Raw genomic sequence first — 19,919 nt, 5'->3', positions numbered from 1 at the left:
GTCATACTTACGACGACAGACTGCCAGTGAAAATTATAAAGAGAAATGAAAACACCCCTGACCAACGCAGGTTTTCCCGCTCCTGCTACTTTAATTCATGGGAATTCAGCCATCTGCTGCCGTCTGGACTGTTATTTTCCCGATGTCAGCCGTGCAGTCACTTGAACTATACGATTGCTCCCGTAATGACCAGAAGTATAATATTTCACTGATTTTGTCCCCGCCACTGATCACGGGTGACTACCGCGCGCTCAGACACTAAATACCCCATTATTTGAAATCACTTCATCAGCTGGCGCTTTTCAAAACAGTCCAAATTTCTCTTGGTGGAGGGGTGGCAATTCTTTTTTTACGGGTGGGGGTTAACAAGCCCCAAAAAGCACACCTATTTGGCATGATCTGTCGGACATCTTCGACCAAGTTCAAGAAAATTAAAATACAGTCTGGAAAAGCCAAATATAAGACACTGCAGTTCTTGCTGGAATGATTATCGCACATTAGTCTACGTCCACTTGAAAATTTATGAAGAAATCCAATCGTCAACACAATACAGAATCACTCTTAGCTTTTAGTAGGCTTCTCAAAGACATCTTTTACAGGAGGCTGTGGCAAAGAATTTTGGTATTTTCAATAATTTAGAAGCTCAAAATCAAGACTCGAATGACGCATAACTCTTTCAGGGTAAGTATTCAGTGAAAGTAATCATTCCGAAACGTAAACCTGTCTGCGTAAATCCGAGAAATGGAAAGGGCCCGGGAACAAACTCTTTCGTTCAAATTCAATATGCCACCGTCATATGCATACGGGCCGTGTTTCCCGATTCCGACTTGGCGAGAATTGGCGACACGCCGTATGGGGTTACCATGGTGATTAACAATTTGATAACATGACGTGCTTAAAGACAGCTTACCGCGCATATGACCAAAAATAATCTGAACGATTTGTAAAGGATACATTAAAGCACGCATCGATCCAATAACCCAAGTCCAACAAATTTAACTACATGTATGTTGACAATTTTTATGTACGTTAAATCGCTTTATAAGCCAATAACATCATCTGGTCTCCTAAAACATATAAAATTCCAAAAGGACTTAGCAAAGATAAAACCTGAAGTCTGAAGTTGCCTGGAATATACCTTAGCCTGAGGCACACAGAACACCCATAGATTGACCAACATGACCAATTGTGAGACATCAAGATAGTACATGTATTCAGCGGACCAAAGTGATAATGGCAGACATTCATGCATGACTAAAAGTGGATCTTGATTGACAGTGCCCGTGGGTTGGAAGGTAAATGGAAATTACTTCGAGCAAAGAAAATGATTTTTGGTAAAGCGGTGTTTCGAATTTTCAGGTACAGGAAATCGAGTAGGTCAAAGAGGAAACAAGCTGTGCCAAAAAATCGGGATTTTACATATCTGCAATTTTACAGAACAAGCTATAAAATGTAGTGGAAAATGTCACTTCAAACCAAGTTTTATCAGGAAATGAAGTTATCCCTGATAATCCTTGATGACACAAGCCAGGTTCATTGACATGACATCTAACATCGAACACTCGGCCGTATAGGCCTATAGACCCTACTGAAGAATCAGCCATTCTAAGAACATTCAGAAACAGGTTGTGTGGCGATTGACGCGTGACGGAACAACACACCTCAAAAAGTTGGAAAATAAAATTCAGGTACATGTATTGGTTGGTCAAGTACTTTAGGGGTAGCGGATACAAATTAAAATCCCTGCACCACAACAGTGTGGTGCGGAGGAATAAATAGGGAATCCAACCAATTCACGTTTGAACACTTCTGCACAATAGTACGTGGATCGCTTGCACTGCAGCATTAGGAGAAATAAAGAAAAAACGCCCTAAAGCATCAGAAATATTACAAAGACAAAGCTTTCTGATTTCAGAAATAATGGTTAATAGAATTTCGCCGTGTTTAATCACACAGAAAGGACTTTTCTAATGGTTTAATACACAGACGAGAGAGTGAAATTGTTTTTCACAAAGGTCAACTAGTGGCAGAAAAGAGAAGTGTGATATTACATGCATGCGGTATATAATTGAGAACAACTCCTTGTAGGAACGCCATTTCAAATGTACGATGATTCGGAAAGTATCTACTTTCTTTGCGAATCCATCAAATGTCAAAGATAACATCATGTTGTAAGATGCATTTCAATTGCGTATAATTGAGATGCATTAACAAAACTATGACAAAATTTTGCTTGTTAAAATAAAAGGCTTGTCTGAGGCACATACATTTCTTGAAGTATAGCAAACTGGTACGGGTAACGGTTTCGTTGGGCATTTCTTTTTCAACTATCAGCCCCTTGCTACATTTTCTAGATACACCTGTATCAACATTAAGCAGGGAATAGATCTTTTGTTCATGTCACGGAAAATTCTTATTGCAGCAATTTTTGGAGCTGTCTTTTAGGGACTCATCTTTAACGCTATTTAAACTACTTCCACAAATAACTGTCGGGCAATTTCTCCCGCTTCAAAGGCTGGGTGACAGCTGTCGCTTCAAACTCCAATCATTTCCTCTTCTGGCATCATCCACTCAGGGGCAGATTAATTGCCTCTACGGATAGCCCTCGCCTTCCTAGGCCAGTTATAGTGCAGTGACTGATGAACCGCCGAATAAGTAAAGATGTCTTGCTGTCACAACCAGCTGTGTCCTGCAGCGGGGTGGGCACGTTGCCATAGCACCGGTTTAATTGCTTTGCCCATGGATCATTGAAAATATAGCTTCACTTTAATAAGGGTTTTACTTTGGAGGAGTGTAGACTAAGTATTATTTTTATTTGGTCTCTTACTTTATAATGGAGATAAGCACGACAGCTTCCAAATATGTAGCTGTTTTACTGAGGTGAAATGTTCCAGCTCCATTATTGGTTGTCTTAGTTTCAGCCCCCACAAATTCAAGACACAATGGGGCAAATGTGATAAACTTTCAAGTGAAATTTCTTTGTCTAAAAGCTAACAACAGTGGAAAAGAAAACGTTGTTTGAAGAATCATAATGAAATTGGTAGCTTGGGGGGTTTTAACAGGTTCAGTGGACCTTGTCTAAGATGCGTGAAAAGAAAAGAACAAAAGACATTAATGTATCACCAAGGGTAAGTCTCACAACGTCATATTCTGGTAAGGATAGAGGTGGGTGAGAGCAGCCAGTAAGTGCAGGTGGTACATCAAATTGATTTTCCACATACTGGGTTTTGGGGCTTCCAGCATAGCCATACACTTTGAAACCTTGCAGTTTGGGTCCTCCTGGGACTACCGCGTGGGAATAATGTAACTGGACAGTCTGTGAGAGAAGTGTGTCTCGTTAACCCTAACAGCCCTCAATGCACCTGTTAGAGGAAGCAGCACTGTTCAGGGTAACTAAAAAAAGATCTGACAGAGCAAGCATCAATTGAAAAATAGACGCAGGCTGAGCATAGAGAATGTGAAGAATAATTATGTTGGATCACTGCACCTCAGGAAAAAAATACTATTCACTGAAATTCTTGTGTGACAGCGTGAAGATACTGAATGAAACTTTTTTCAGTTCACGGTTGTCTGTGTACGTACATGTACATGCAGCTCTGGTTTGTCTGCGATGGCACCTCTCTTAACCCCACCCAGAACTGCCTGCCATTTCAACAAAAAACACACTGACTACAGGTACAATGAGAATTGGAAAATACAACACATCACCTGCTTACCTGGTTTTCATTCCTACGACTCAAGGGAGGCAGGACTCGCCCTGGGTCTGTAAAACTTTTTCCATGGGTGTGGTTTCTCTTCAACTCCCATCCTATCCAGCCACCGGGTGTAGAAACCGCGGAAAAGATTCAGTTTGGCTTGCTTGCTGGCTTGACGTTTACTCAGTCCACTCTGCATGAGAACAACATTAGACATATTCTTTACATTAACATTACAATAAGACAAGGAATTGTTGCCTGTTCAAAACTCAGATGAATTACCAATACAGGATTTTACTTTTAAGTAGAATAACACAACACATACATATATATGAATCAACACAGATTCCAGCATCAAACCTCAACAGTGTTCAACTGGCTCTCTACCGACTGAGCTATTTAGTGCTTTGGGTATATTTCTGCTAACAATTTGTGTGTTCTTGGGATGCTATTTTGGAGACTATAGGATCCAGTTTCCATGTCGTTTGACTTGGGTTTAAAACAAAATAAGTTTCTAACATACATGTCCAAAAACACCGGTCATGCTGCTGATCAGCATGTTAAAAAAGCAACTAGGCTTTACGTGTTTGTTTGTTTACATACAGAGAGAAGGTGAAGTATAAGTGTATTTAATTAAGCAAAGAAACTTACTGGAAATGAGATTCAAACCAGAACTTGACAAAAAAGTTCCTGTGGTGAGTGCTGTATCAACTGCTCTGCGTATCCATGAGGGTCATTCCACAAGGTTGGGGCACAATTTGTGACGGTGTCCTTGTTACATGGGTAACTTTTACCACCCGTCATGACCTGTAGACTAGGTCATTCACTCTATAAAAATAACACACACCTCTGTATTCAGCCTTGCAAGATGTATAATTTGGAATCCACATGCAGGGAAATAGCTGCTCATTTTTACGGAACCCATGTAACAATGAACACCGTCACAAATTGTGCCCCAACCTCATGGAATGACCCATGAATGTAACTATGATGTCTTTAAAAAATGGCATACCAGACTGATTTCAAAGTCGATATCCGTCAAATTTATTGTTGAGTAATAAGCACTTGTACTACATGTAGTATTTAAGTGAGCAACCCACACATGTAAGTTTGCATATTTTTTCAAAATGCATTCAGCATTCACTGCTTATAACAATGCAGCAGGGAAGTGAAATATCCTACCTTTAAAATCAACCCAGGGCAGAATTGCATAAGAAGTCAATTACATGCATTTCAATAGCTTGGAGGGTGAACCTATTTATACCGACCATGATACTAGACTTTGGATGTTATCTTCAGGAGTGGGCTTCTCAGATCTTATCTTCCGCTCCTCACTTTCCATTTGATATGGTACCTCAACGCTACTGGTTCCAGTTGGATGCACTGTGACTGTGACACCCACTGGCACATGGTCAGAAAAATATGCTCGCAAGGTTGATGAACCAAAAAGCCGTTTCAACAAAGAATTGCCAATGTGAATACCTAATGTCATGCTAACAGACAACCAGGAACAATCTTGCTATTTACATGTACGTCATAAATCTCCATCCTGTAAGAGACATTCTGACCACACCGAGTGAATGAAGAGGCATCGTTAAGTTAGGTTCGAATAGTGCTTTTCAGGGCATTGCCTCCAAAAGAAATACATGTATATACATGTATTTCAAAGGTGTACTCCGAGCACGTACTATACAATATCATAATGCATGTTTCCCTAGGACAGAATGATGGATATTTAATAGTGAGAATATCCCAGCAACAAGGTTGATTTCACAGAAAATCTGCTCATATTTTCTACCGAGATACAAAATACATGTATTTGAGATACATGTACCTCTGGGAAGTAATTTCACAGAGCGTAATATTTGAGACGGTACCGTACATGTAAGCAAAACAAAACCTATATTGCCTCCCCTAAATCTCCCCTGGATAGCGACAAGTAAAAGATGAATTATTATAATTAATGTATACAAATGTGGCTGAGGATCCATGTTTATATATATGCAAAGATATGTGAAGAGCAGGTAAAATATGTAGTTTAATGACTATAGCTCAGTCTTGGTGCATTACATTTACAATGTGCACATGTAAGCGAAAATAACTTTTTATTCACTGACTGTCAGAGAAATTTACCATTTTCCTTTCACTTCCCAAAGGATGATTACATGTTCAGATAAAACTCTAGATCAAATTTCTCACTCAAGCCCACAGCTTCAATTCCTTCTGGTGATCATTATATTGCAATTTATATGAAAATCCTTAATTAATAAGACTTCATAATAAGACAAAAATCTGTTGAAACAACTTTTAAAAATCCCATTTTAAGGATAAACAATATCTATAAGGAGTCATGAAACCATCCCCCATCATAAGAGCTTATTTTTCACCACAGTTGAGAAATATTTTCATGCAAGGACTGGCTGATCCAGGCAACCCTGGGGTGTGCACTGACTGCATTTATAACATTAATTACCTTTGAAGGGTTCTGACCAAAGGCTGCCATGGTTTCCAATTTCTCAAGAATTTGCTCATTGGGTGACACCTTGTCCTTTTCCATGCATTTTAGAAGTTCGGTCTGGTACCAATAATCTTGTCTCCTTGCTGCTGCTGTGATTAATGCTCCATAAACATGCACTGTTGGTTTGAGACCTGCCTCCTGAAATGGGCAACAGACTACAGCAATAATTTTTGTGTAGTTAAAAAAATTTAACAAACTGTTTTACTTTGTTCTATTGTGCAAGGGTTACTGATTAATTACTGTACTACCATCCGGTAAGTTTCACAACCAGCTTAAAAGAGAAAAGCAATTCCCTTCCGATCTCACAGACCCTCTCTCTATCATGCACACACAGTCAAACTGGTAACTGCAAATTAAATTTGTTTGCCATTATTTCTTTTAATCTATGGTTAGTTTCATCATTGTTCATGGAATAAACTGAGGCCTGCTAAAAAAACAGACACTTTTTATTATCAGACCACAAAAACCAATGCCCCCTGTTAATAAGCAACACTTTGAACACAGTACATTGATGCTGTATTATGCAATTCAAGGCAAGTATTAATGATGTCACTTTTCAGCAATTTCCTGCAGTGGAGTAGTCTTGTGTCAATAAGAATGCTTTAAAGACACAAGACTGTTCCGAAGCTGGAAAAGATGGACTTCACAATGGAAGGGTTTGCCTTGCATGACTGATAGCAGTGTCCAATAAATTTGAAGCTAAAAATGTCTGAAACGTGGAGACTACATGTCTGTATGTACCAGATACATGTACATTTAATGTATGGTTTATTGTGTATGTCGCTATTCTCAGAAAAATGTGATGATGACTCTCTTTAACTGTATTTGTGAGAGATTTGCGTTGGTGCCAGTAACCTTGCTGTTTTAATGAAGCTCATCAGTGGGACCCAAGTGGAAATACATGTAAGCCTGTGTAATTGGCTTTTGGGGGCTATCCTAGAATTAATCAACTGTATCCTGTTTGTATGTGGATTTGTCAGTCATTGAGTTGATTGATTTCTGAATAAATATCGGTAAGAATAATAATAACATACATTTACATTTCCACTTGCTACTGGGTTATAGGGACCACACACATGTAATAAAATAGATGTAAAATAATAGGGGCTAAAAAGGTCACTGAGACAAATGTCTGTACCCATGACGCAGATCCAACTTTCCTTTAATACAAAAGAAATTATGCTCTTAACACAATGAGGGGTTACCAACTCATACAGGTATACGGTACGACATGTACATGTACGTACACACAGATTCTTACACTCAACACACATGTACAGTACATGTACATATAGTAAGCTCCTTCGCTCAGGTCTTTGGCATCAAATTTAGATTTCCTGATATGCAGTAAATCCCATTACATTGGAAATATTGCCCTGCCCCTTAAAGAGCCAAATTCTGGACCAGGGACATATTGTGCAAACAACCTACCAGTACAGATCCTGGCTGTGGGGCCATGCGCGCATATGCTGGATATTTTGGTGACGAAAGACTTTGTGGCAGCATGGGCCAAAAATGTCACCAACAAATTTTACTTTCTACATGTGGTCCATCCCTACATGCCCCCAGCATGTAGACACAAAGATGAACGCAGCCATAAACTAGAAAGCTGCAGGATCCCAAAACATGTTTGTGGATGATACTGATTTTAAACATTCACTGTACATTATTACATTTCTATAACTTATACCAAATACACCTTTCAGAACAAATGCATCCATGTTGCTTGTATCAAACCATCTACGTATAAATCTATGCAAACATCAACAGGTGATACTTTAACAAATGGCACATTACTCCCAGCCTGTGTGCCGTCTGGGCAAAGGTCTCCTTTTATGTTTACGAAAATGAGATAAAACTGTGAAAATATTTGAAGCCATATGGAATACACTATCTGGAAAGTGACTGAATATTCAAATACAGACTAAACTAAAATGTACATGCATATGCTGTGATGCAACTTGCAATGCAGTTCATTATATACATGTATATTTGTTTTTCTGTTATGTACAGTTCCTACATAGCAAATAAGAAAATGATAAATGCATCTCAATTTAATGACACGCATGACATGATGCATGTCTTTACCTTAACGCACTTGGTTATTCTGAGCCTGCTAATAAAAATGTCAATAGAAAGTGCCTTTATTTATATTTTTCCTATCTCCTTGTCTCTTTTTTTTTCTGAGTTGTTTGTTTGTTTGTTGTTGTTTTTTAAGGATTCAAGTTGGCTTTTATGCAAGCTGTGGGACAGCCATTGGTTTTTTCAAGATAATTAATTTCTTTACTTATTCTTCTAATTTGTCTTCCCCCAAATCCCATAGACTTTGTGCCTGATTTCTGTCAGCCGCACTTCAGCTTTACAGCCTCAATCAAACTTAAACCAAGTAAAGACCTTAGGCTGTGCACTGAACATTGTGTTCATTATTATGGCGCCATGATGGAATCCTCACAAGCCATGCAACAAGCACCCGGTGGTCAATTCTTTGAAAGCTGTGGTGGCAGCAGTAAGTAAGACAGGTGAAACAACTCACCTTCATGTCTTTCAACAGCTGAATTCCATCTTTGGGCTTGACACATTCGCAGGCCAAGTTGACAAATGTCCGCAGGTTGGGAAACAAGCCCTTCTGCTGAATCAGAGGGAGTATGGCCTGGTACACAGACGTAGAAAACAACAACCGCAATTATTTCATACCAAAAGCAATCCTTTGATAAAGTACAACACAGGCAAGTTCTGCCAATAGGAGAAACACTCAAAGACTTACCAAGCATACAGGTATTTTGTGCGAGGGCACCCACAAGAGGTCCAAGCACTCAACCAAACCTAACTTTCAGACAAGACTTGAGAGGTTTTGTAAATACAGTACATGGCTGGCCAATTTAAGCCTTCAGCGAGTTAAATTTGAATAACATCTGGTACACTGACTTTTTGAAATTTCTGTGAACACAACAATATGACTTCTTCATACTACAGACACTGTTGTAGTGTCTCATGATTCGGGACAAGCTGTTGCTAAGTTACAATGTACATGTGCATAAGATTAAGAGATGCCTTGTACCAATACACTGTTTTTCAACAGAGAAAAGCACAAAGGAACCAGTCCATTCCAGAGATGGAGGTTGCTACAATATGCAAAAGCTTACTCGGAATCACAAGGTATATATTGTAGCTACAGTCTGGGAAATTCCATTTGTTATGCTTATGTGCAATCAGATGTTAAACTCCGATTTTATTCAAAATTAACTCTCAAAAGGCTTATCAATGCCAATACTGAGTTCAATTCCTCACTGCCCTGGACCATACTTATTTTAAGTATTAGCTCTGGGAATGCTGTAATCCAAAGCACTCATGACCGAGTGCTCATTTGAGACAGGTCACGAATGTCAGATTTTTTTTTTTTTAAAGATAAACCCAAAAGAAAAATTTTGGGCCCAAATACAACCCAAGACACACAATTACAGGAAAAATAGGTTCACAATAATTTACTAAAGAGAGTAGAAAATTAAACAGAATCTTAATGAGGGAGTCTTAAAGCCATGGATGAAGGAGATAATGATGCACCCGTGTGCACAGGGTAAGAAATTTAAAATTCTTCACGCACAGTCTGCACCATGTGTGCGATGGTTGTACCTGAATCCATCACAAATCCCTTCAAGTCCATCACAAGTCGGCCAGTCCTATGCCAAGTAACAAGCTGTTCAATTGATTGGTGACAAAGGCATCCCTTTATTATTGCAAAAATGAGATAAAATCAGAATACACATGTGTTCTGTGAATACTGTTCCTCTCATCAAATGACCCAACATAGAGTAATTGACAACACGACTGCTATTGGCTTGTAAGATGTGCTGACGCACCTGTAACACTGTTATACATACATGTACATGTACATATCTTGATTTCTGTGCATCAACGAGCACACAAGGACTTTCCGGTATCTAACAGTACTTATGTCTTTTGGCATCTTGGGTGAGGTTGACTGAGACTGTTGCAAGGAGTCAAAAAATTGTTTTCATACCTTGGCAGCTTCTAGATCAGCCCTTCGAGACCTCCTTCGGATGATAGCATTGTAGAAGTCAACATCAACCTTGACTTTGTACTCTTCTACCACTTCAAGGAGTCTTTCCTCATCCTCGGTGGTCATGGGAAGGCTCTCCATCATCAGCGTCAATGTCTTGACATTGGGGATCACACCATGCTCCTTCATGCTGTCCAGGACGCCTCTTGCACCACCTAGGAGGGCCAGGCGATCTGGGGAAGTAGAGACATTAGCCAGAGACTGGACTCGACTGATATCTGCTGACAGGTCCAAGAGGTTTGGAAGCGGTTCCTGGGGAACCAAGGTTTGATCAGCACCTCCAAACTGACCGACAGGATTCAACGTCGCCTTGTTATCAACATCTAAACTGGCATCATGCTTAACTTCAAGCGGGGTCAGTTCTATCATTTCCTCCGTGGTATGACCTTGTGACCTTTGTACTCCAGTTTGGGATGATCTCTGCCAAGAGGCTTTCCTGCCTGTTTTTCCAGGGTTAGGGAGCATTTCAGGGTGTCCTTCTGCCATGTGATTAAGAAGTATACGAGTGGCAAACTCTAGATCCCCTATTCCACAATCTCGTGTGATTCTTAGTAAGAGATTGTATGTGTAGATGTCAGGCTTGATACCCCGTTGAAGCATCTGACGCCAAGCCTGTAAACAAGACAAATAGGTTCCACTTTAAATTATGCCAATTAATTACACCAATTATGCAAAAATGCAAAGGGTAATTTATGCCTATGATTAACAAAGTCAAAGGCTCACTCTCAGAGTGACTAGAAACCTACATATTGTTGATATCTTGTTAAGAGATACCAATTGAAGAAATCATACAATGCAATACTGGAAATAAAACTTTGAGATTTTGCTCTGATGTACCAAAAAGATTTGGCACTTTTGCTGTTTCGGAGAGTAAGAAATTTTTAATATTACACACTTCAAACGACACGACCATCCCAATTGTTGCTTTCAAGCCTCTTGTGCCATTTTGTCACAAGTGACCTACACATACATGTAGGTCACCAGTTCAAGAAAATTAGATATTACCAATACATAAATTCATGAAAGAGCAGGTTGTTTTGAGAAAGTATGTAATATTCAAGTGGCATGCACATACATGTGGGTCTGTGATATTGAGCCATAAGAATGTAATTTAAGATTCTTCTCAACATGCAGTTGGAGTGGATCTTGAATTATTGTAAGAGGCATTTTTTTTTCCTTTCCACAATAAAATTTTAATTAAGATGAAACAGCATTTTTGTTCTTTTTAAAAATGCTTTTCTTGGGATGGAGTATATGGCAAACCTTTTATATTTGCATGCTGTGATTTTCAAACCACAAATGGTTCATTTTAAAACTAAAAGAAAATTGCACATTTTGATTAACAATATTTGAAAACACGAATATTAACTGCAGAATCAAACTAACTGTTTGAAACCCACTTGATTAAGAAAAATAAAGAACTTTTGTTCCTTTACAAATGGAACAAAAAGGAACTAGTTTACCTCAGAGCTATACAGCACTGACGTAAATTTTTCAAATGATCTTGTGCTGATCTACACTGCTTTGGTTGATGTGAACCTTAATTCAACAAGCATGACATAACAAGGACATATACACGTATGCACTTAGTAAGTGCATTACCCTGGAGTATGCATCCTTCTAAAATGCAAATTGAACACTTGAAGGGATACACGTGGCATGTACATAATTTTCATCTACTGCTACTGACTCAGGTGCTTCATGCCAGAGCCACGTGAACTGAGAAAGTGCAGTCACATGTACATGATCATATTTCCACGACGTTAAACAAGAAATTATGAATGCATTCATGAGCAAACACTCATCCATGCCATTTCAGTGAAGCATTATGAACCAATGCTTGAATCAATCTGCACATTATCCTTGCAACTGGAAGAAATCGATGCCACCTCAAGAACAGTGACAAACCTCCCAAACTGTAGACTCCATTGAATTTTCTGGCATTCACTCTTTGCATCCTTGTGTTTTTATCAATTCTACACCAAAAATACTTCAATTCTTTGGATAATTTGAGCCTTTGGAAAGACTCTTTCCTACAGTTATCTACATTTTATTCTATTTAAAGTAGCTCCCAAACTGAATCAGTTGGTTTTGCCCAACACATCACTCAGGATCAAAAAGAGTAAAATAGGAGCACAAAACACTACACTTGTTGCCACATTGTGGACCTGGAAATCCGCTCGTAAATCAGCATTACCACTAACCTCAATCGCATAAACTAATCCTCTCTGCTTATCACTCGCACACGCAAACAGCAGGAAGGCAAAACTCTCCGAGGTCAGTTCGGTGCCTGATGACAACAGGTCACGAAATAGGTCAAAGGCCACTGGGAGGTCGCCACACTTGGCGTAGGCCTTGATCATGGCGTGGTGGGTAATCTGGTTCACCGTGATGCCTTTCTCCTGGAGCTGGGAGTGGAGGTGGCGAAGCCTGGTCAGTCCGTCGGTCAGCGGCCATGGGGACTCGGCGCAGGCATTGAAGAGAGCTGTGAAGGTGACCTCTGAGGGTGTCAGGCCTCGCTGTTTCATCTGCAACTCACACCAGTGAATTATTCAACCATACTTTGACCAGTAAAGGTCGGCAATAGTACAATGTTACTACAGATCTTTGGAGAAGATGTGTGGTTGTGAAAAGACCCAGTGAGTTACAACTCAAATACATGCACACACAAACTCCCATCTGCCCTCCAATTTAAATTAGGAGAAGAGGGATTCAAAAATTAAATTTCAATCATTTTTCTTCTCAAAACCATTTTTTTTAAAGATTTCTCATTGGAAAGCTCATTACAAATACAGTCCTAGAAAATTATCAATCAATTCAATTTGGAAATCTTCATTGCCAGGTTCCACACCCCAAATCCACAGACAGCAGATCTTCAGAATCATGTAGTGTCTGACTGGATTTGGCATGGTTAGAGTTAAGGTTAGACTTATATACAGGGTCAACCGCATCAGTTGGATATGACTTGTGACAAAGTCGCTTGTCACTGATTATTGTACCTGATTGTACAGCTTAAATGCTTTCTTGGTGTATCCTTCTCTCCCACAAGCCCCAATCAGCACATTGTAGTTAAACTCAGTTGGCTGAACTCGGTCTTCTTTCAACATGCGGATTTCTAGCATATCAATGGCTTCCATCAACTGCAAAAGGCAAAAATTCAAAATGAAGAAGTATCAATGTATATTTATCACTCCTCAGTAAAATCTATGTGGAAATCTTTCTATGGGTATTCCTTTGTAAAACCTATGCAGAAATCTTTCTATGGGTATTTTCTTTGCTTTTCCTCTTCAAGGAATTGGTCCATAACCAGTCTTGTAAGTAACATGGATTGGAGTGCCAGCCCTATGTGTACTTCATCAAAGTGGACTTCCCTCAGAATTTATCCTCTGGAGTTCTTCTACAATATAGAATTCATTCACTGTCATCTGTCAAAAGATGGGATCACATACATGTATTGGTGTAACTAAACAAAAACAGAAACAAGAATGAATGAATAAATGATTCCTGTAAACTCCTGGAAGTTCCAAGTAACAGAAGCATTGCTGCCAGTTATTGTGCAGAAAGAGAAAAAACCTGTAAAGGGCAAATTATTTTATGCAGAAAAGCCGGTTCAGTGCCTCCCCCATAACTGGGGGCCTCAAACCCAAGCCCGGGTTCCTCCTTGCATACATGCACAAGTCTAGTACCTTTCCTTCCTTGACTAGTCTCTTCATCTGGTTACCATACCAGATTGGGGTGTTGCGCCTGCCTGGTGGCATGGCTCTCTGGTCTCCAGTCCCATCATCATCACTATCTACCTCAATGTCATAAGGGTCTCCTTCTACACGAAACTGCCAGCACATTAAGAAACATACATTAAGAAACACCATTTTAAAATGACATCTTCATCTTTTGGCACATTTGTTAGTAAAGATTTTCCTGGGTTTGGTGCATTCACATTACATACATTCCACAATGGCATTTGCCATCAGTGATATTCTGTCTTGCAAACATCAGCAATTTCTGCATCAGCGATTTCACACAAAGAAACAAAGTTTTATTCAAATGCATGCACCAGAAAAAGAGCCTGTTTCACTTTTCATTATGTTATTTGGGAGTATATTGTACTATGAAATATATATATAAATTCAAAATATCTATTGGTGTTGGGATCAATCTAAGAAATTGGCAGATGAATCCTCAAACGTCACAGTAACTGTAATATTTTTATGACCAGAGTGTCACAATATACATGTACATGGATTCTGCAAAGAACTTTCCACTATCCAGCAAACCATGATATTTGATTGTGAGAAATATGTACTTCAGAATTATGACAGGAGATATGGTCACTCAGGAAGACCGGTCCTGGAATAATGAAGAGTACTTTTATTCTCACCTTCTTTTCATACTTATTGGTCAGGGTACCAAACGTGTCTTCTGGTGACAAGTCGTCAAGCTTTTCCTGAGCCATCACTTCATCATCAGATTCCTGCTCTGCTGATCTCCTTTCAGTGTACCTCTTGGTTGCCGAATATGTCCTTCCGTACTCACTTAGCATGACCCGCTCCTTCTCCTCATCTGTTCTGCTTGAAGGATGTAGTGATTCGCTGCTCTGAGAAAACCACACTTTGGGTGAAAATGGAGGCGACGGGAAATATGTTGTCTGACACACAGTCAGAATGGATGATACAGGTCGGCATTGAGATGGCAGAGAACTGACAGAAAAGCAGGGTGCCCAACGAGGACTCGGATATGAGGCCAGCGTCCTTGCTGAGGTTAGCCGAGGGCCTGAAGTTCTTAGTATGTCATCATCCTTTTGAAAGAACCTTGGGAGGTGTGACAGAGTAGCGGATGGCTTTTTGTTCATGACAAATCTTGGAAGCCTGAAAGGCGTTATTAGTTTCTGCCCCTGCAAGGACAACACAGCTGGGAAGAGTTCCATTGTGTTTACACCAATCACAGTAGATCACACTAAAAAAAATCCTCAAGTTACAGTGTGTAAATTTGAAATTGAGATCTGCTCTCTTATGTACATGTAGATGCACATTCGCATTTCTCCTGTAGTAAACTTCTTAGATACTGTATTTCTTCCTGGTCTGAACAACAAAGCTCAGCGCTGCGCCTGGAATGAGAGCAAAAACAAGTTACTAAAATTAAAAAAGGTTTTGTTGCCGCTGTACTTTTGGCTGTGATAATTCCATTTGCATATTAAATCAATCTCAATATCTGTTGATTCTTCAACTACAAGCCATTCACCTGTTCTTTCTAATTTGTGGTTGTTGAAAATTGAAAAACATGAAAACATTTGAACTAGGGAACTAAAGTCTGAGATTTCCTGAGATCAACCTGGGTGCAATGCAAAGTAACTGACTACATGTAACATCACTGTTCAGTAATATGTATGTGAATCCACATTCATTTTGAAACTTAAACAAACCTATCAAAATAATTCTCCTGTCAAACACAAGGCTAGAAAAGAAGACAAATGTGGAATAAGACTGACAGATTGCACAAACAACAAAAGATTGCACAGATCGACCAATCATGCCCAACATTTACAGTTGCAGAAAAACAGGTCGTACTTGGCAGTTTGGTACTTGATACATGTACCTGATAGAAATTCCTCCTGAATTCTCACAGCAGAACATTAACAATGTGACAAACATACAATCGATGGGGACTGTGTTCATGTATTTGGGGAAGCCCCATTTTTTTGTTATTTTACTCTTACAAAACTGGTAAGCCCCCCCCCAAATCAAAGGCAACACTCTCTTTACTGCACCAACCCTATTATTTGGAAATGTTGAATTAGGCCTATAAACTGAGAAAATTTGTTATTCTTACTTATAAACCGGCCATGCAAATTTGACTCCACCATGTGTCACGTGTTAAAGCACAGTTTCCTCTCATAAATTCCCTAAAAGCACTGCCCTCTTTTTACTTCAACCTTATGATGGTCATCTACAGTATCTAGTTAAATCTGAAAAGTGAAGTTTTTTTACATGTAGGCCTAGGCCTACATGTAGGTCTCCCTTCTATTATCATGATTATAGGAGCAGGGTCCCCAAATACACAATCCCCAATTCATTAATCATGAAAATAATTCATTCTCATGGTGTTGGTATCCACATGTACATGGTCGATGATTGATTAAATTTCACTTTATAGCCTACACTACACTCTGCAGTACTGGATGGTAATGAAGGGATCAGGTCAACTCGGACCCAAACCAACTCAGACCCACGCCAACTCGGACCCACCTTGAGTCAACTCGGACCCACTGAGTCTTATGGTTGCATTACACCAAATACGCGCCCATAGACCGAAATAGCCCAAAATAGTGCCAACTCTTGAACATCGCGAAAAGGTCGGCCTTCATTTTTTTGCTGGAAATTCAAGATTATGGCCAGATCAATCACTTTTCGTTTCAATTTTATAATTTTTTTTTAATTCGCCTTTTCCCAAAGATACCCCCTAATAGTAGTAAAACTATGCGCTCAGTTTTTACGAAATATTAATAATGAGCTCACTGCCAGACATACAATGCTTCAAAACTTCTCCAAGTTTAAGACAATAGGAAATATTCCACATTTTTATTTCAAAATGATTTGATTTATGTTGTTCGAAATTACCAACCTATCTGAGTTATTTGAAGAGTCAGTTTAGGCCTAAATGGGTGAATTCCTCCATCTGCCTAAATCTGCCGGTATTCGGTGAGACTTGCCAGGCCAAAAAAATTTGAAAGGTGAGGTGGGGGATAACACCACGAGACACTATAAAAGGTCAATGTTCGTGATATTGAGGTTTGTACATCAGAAGGGCCTATCTGTGGCTTTTTATTGCATCAAAAACTTTGGGGGCTGTTTGGTGAAAGTTCATTCGATTTCTTCTGGTGATCTGGAGTGCCAAAAAACTTCGGAGGAAGGGCGTCAATGATTTGGTACTGTCAACCACACTCCAAAAGCTGCTCCCATTGGCTGTCCCAAGCTCGCACTCCCCGATCATAGGGTTTCAAGAATGGAAGGTGACAAAGTCAGTCTTTGTGGTCAATTACACCGGTACCTCGGAAGCTAATACATGTAACTGATTAACATTCCTGATTACAAGCGGCAAATACAAGCGACATCAAAGGAAATGTGCCTGCATAAAAATACGACGCTCGTCGGTTACTTATCATTTTTCCAAGTCATCACTGATATCAAATCTAGTCCTGTACCGTTTTCAACCACCATGCCTGTTCAAACTCAAAGCCTGTGCCACTGTTTCCCTGCATTACGTGTAGAGAGGAGGTTACATCTTGGCATCATGCAGTGCAAAAGTGTCATTTACCAAATGCTAAAATGTAAAAGTGGACAAAATCAAAATTTTCAACAAGTTAATCACGCTCCTGGGGTTGGGTCCGAGTCGACTCAGGGTGGGTCTGAGTTGGTCGTAGGTCCGAGTTAGTATTGGGTCCGAGTTGGTTGTGGGTCCGAATTGGTCGTGGGTCCGGGTTAGTATTGGGTCCGAGTTGGCATGGGTCCAAGTTGGCATGGGTCCAAGTTGGTTTGGGTCTGAGTTGACTTGAAACCGCAATGAACAGGTTCTATCCCTCCGATCATGCTGATAGTTCATTTCAGTCTAGGCCTAGGCTTAAGCCTAAAGGCCCAATAACCAATAAAATTGTGCTATTCCTCGAACTTCCCATATGTTACTTGCTCTATATTCAACTGAAATTTAGGCCTCACAAAAAGTGATTGAATGAGTGTAACGGCCTCCCCCAGACCCAGTTCAATGAATCACTCACAATGCAATGACATGATAGACAAAAACATTGTCATGGATGGTGATCATTGAGATTAGCCTATTAACCCTGTTCAAAAGTCATCTTGATTCGTAATGGGGTAAGAAAAGGATATGGGGTCATAAATGCTTAAACCAACTCCCTTCATACCTTAAGTGTAAGTGTAACGAGGTCAACAGGTAAAATATTAACACATGTTGCGTGCAACGGATCGCAGATTGTCACATGAGTTCACAAGAACGCTGCCATCTTGTAAAATGCTTCGATGAGGGCGCTGTTACAGACGCGTCGAGCGAACTGATCTCGTGTTGGGCTCACGGTACTGTCCACAAATTCAAGCCCCATTGAAAACAGTGTAAAATCAGCACTGTTCAGGGCTGACCCAATAACATGCACGCCAACATCCCTGATATTTCTGAAACACGAATGAATCTAATCACTAATCTTTCAATTTCTTTTCAATTTTTTTGTGGGTTAACCAATTACATTTTTTAATTATTCCCACAAAACAAATCACCCCCAAAAAGTGATTTTCCAAAGTCTTATTGCAGCCATTTTTCAAGTGGCAACCCTCAAATTTCTGGAGCACTTAGGACCATTTTTCAACCGTAGATTTTAACCATTCTGCTCTCATATGAAAGCTCAAAGACCCAGGGAGTTGATTCTGGCAACGATTTACACAATCTCACTATTTTAGGGTCCAAACAATCTCCTTTATCAAAAGATACTGCTAACGCTAATGCGCTGGCCATAAATTCTCACTCAAATTAGTGGTCTGCACCCCGGCCCCCAGTTGTCGATAGCACGCACACTCTGCTCTGGATCCACAGGGTGGTGGTGGCTCGGCCAGACACGTTTAACTCCGAGTGGCAAACTGCTTTTACTTGCTCCTTGCTTCGGTTGATGTTTTTCAATAATGTTTCCCTTAAAAAGTGCCACTGAACCAAATTTTATCGAAATGATCAGAATTACCCAGGATTTTTTTTATGTTGGGGGAGGGATTCGTGGGGTAGGTATAATTGTATCTGTCGCTGTTGTTCAATTTAAGTCATTTAATTTTTTTGTTTCTTTGTTTTGTCCTCAACTGAGCATGCGAGTAAGACAACTAAAAGATTTACACTGTTTGGGGGATATTGCAGCCTTTAGACTTAGGCCAAAAACAAATGGCAATGAGTAGAAAGGGAAAGTGATTTGATCCTCACCCCCCCCCCTGGATTTCGGAGCTGAGCGTATACTTTGACTACTATTTGGGGGTGTTTTAGGGGAAGGGCGAATGTAAGAAAATTGTGTGGCCAACCCCTATGAAAATGAAAGAGAAATGAACCTCTGGCCATAATCTTGAATTTCCAAACAAAAATGGGACCCCAATCGCTTCCTAAGAGTCTCCAGGTTTCGCTATTTCTGTTCGATGCGCACTAGTGTTTTCTATACTTGTAGCGCAATTTTCTATGCTTTCCTGGACAACTGGGGGCGCTGTTTCTGTGATGTGAGGCGAATTACCCTTCTTAAAATTTAATCCCTCCGAAACGGGGATTTCTCTGTTTATCTTAGCAGCGTGCGAGCGGTGACATTGAGTACACACTTGCCGCGCCTTGGTGATTTCAAGTCGTACGGTCAGCCGTGTTTGCCTGGTGACGTGCGTTTGCCCTCACGCTATGATGAGCACGTGATTGGCACGCGCTTCTCTCTGCGCCACATGCAATGCGCAGTGCGCAGGTTACATTGTGCGTGGTATGTACTCGTGCTTCAGACTATTAGTGCCGGCATGCTGGACATCGTAGCTCAGTGTCATTGGTAGAAGGCCCACGAGGTGCTGTTTAATGAATTGGTCTATTTTGGAGATGCATCAAGGTAGAAACTACA

The 19,919-nt window shown here is 40.0% G+C and overlaps 1 protein-coding gene across 4 annotated transcripts in view; it reads right to left on the bottom strand.

Annotated features, from left to right (window-relative positions):
- Positions 1–18,339, bottom strand: part of ptcd1 (pentatricopeptide repeat domain 1) — a 33,077-nt gene extending 14,738 nt beyond the window's left edge. The window contains exons 1-10 of one of the 4 annotated variants that reach the window (XM_022246694.2): positions 18,207–18,339; positions 14,670–15,395; positions 13,978–14,121; positions 13,291–13,431; positions 12,496–12,819; positions 10,232–10,903; positions 8,747–8,863; positions 6,169–6,351; positions 3,717–3,888; positions 1,001–2,731 (exon numbers count right to left, since the gene is read on the bottom strand). In XM_022246694.2, the coding sequence (XP_022102386.2) occupies positions 3,730–3,888; positions 6,169–6,351; positions 8,747–8,863; positions 10,232–10,903; positions 12,496–12,819; positions 13,291–13,431; positions 13,978–14,121; positions 14,670–15,215 (2,286 nt within the window). In that variant the 5' untranslated portion in view covers positions 15,216–15,395; positions 18,207–18,339 and the 3' untranslated portion in view covers positions 1,001–2,731; positions 3,717–3,729. Of the gene's footprint in view, positions 1–1,000; positions 2,732–3,716; positions 3,889–6,168; positions 6,352–8,746; positions 8,864–10,231; positions 10,904–12,495; positions 12,820–13,290; positions 13,432–13,977; positions 14,122–14,669; positions 15,396–18,206 lie in introns of those variants that run through there. The other 3 variants (XM_022246693.2, XM_022246697.2, XM_022246695.2) reach the window with 3 other exon arrangements.
- Between the last annotated feature and the right edge of the window lie 1,580 nt (positions 18,340–19,919).

The sequence above is a fragment of the Acanthaster planci genome, linkage group LG07, assembly GCF_054643075.1.
Source record: "Acanthaster planci isolate LZ-2023a linkage group LG07, COTS_SCS, whole genome shotgun sequence".
In the NCBI taxonomy this organism is placed as follows: Eukaryota; Metazoa; Echinodermata; class Asteroidea; order Valvatida; family Acanthasteridae; genus Acanthaster; species Acanthaster planci.
The sequence above is the reverse complement of the archived record's forward strand: the minus strand, read 5'-3'. Positions and strand labels throughout refer to the sequence as shown.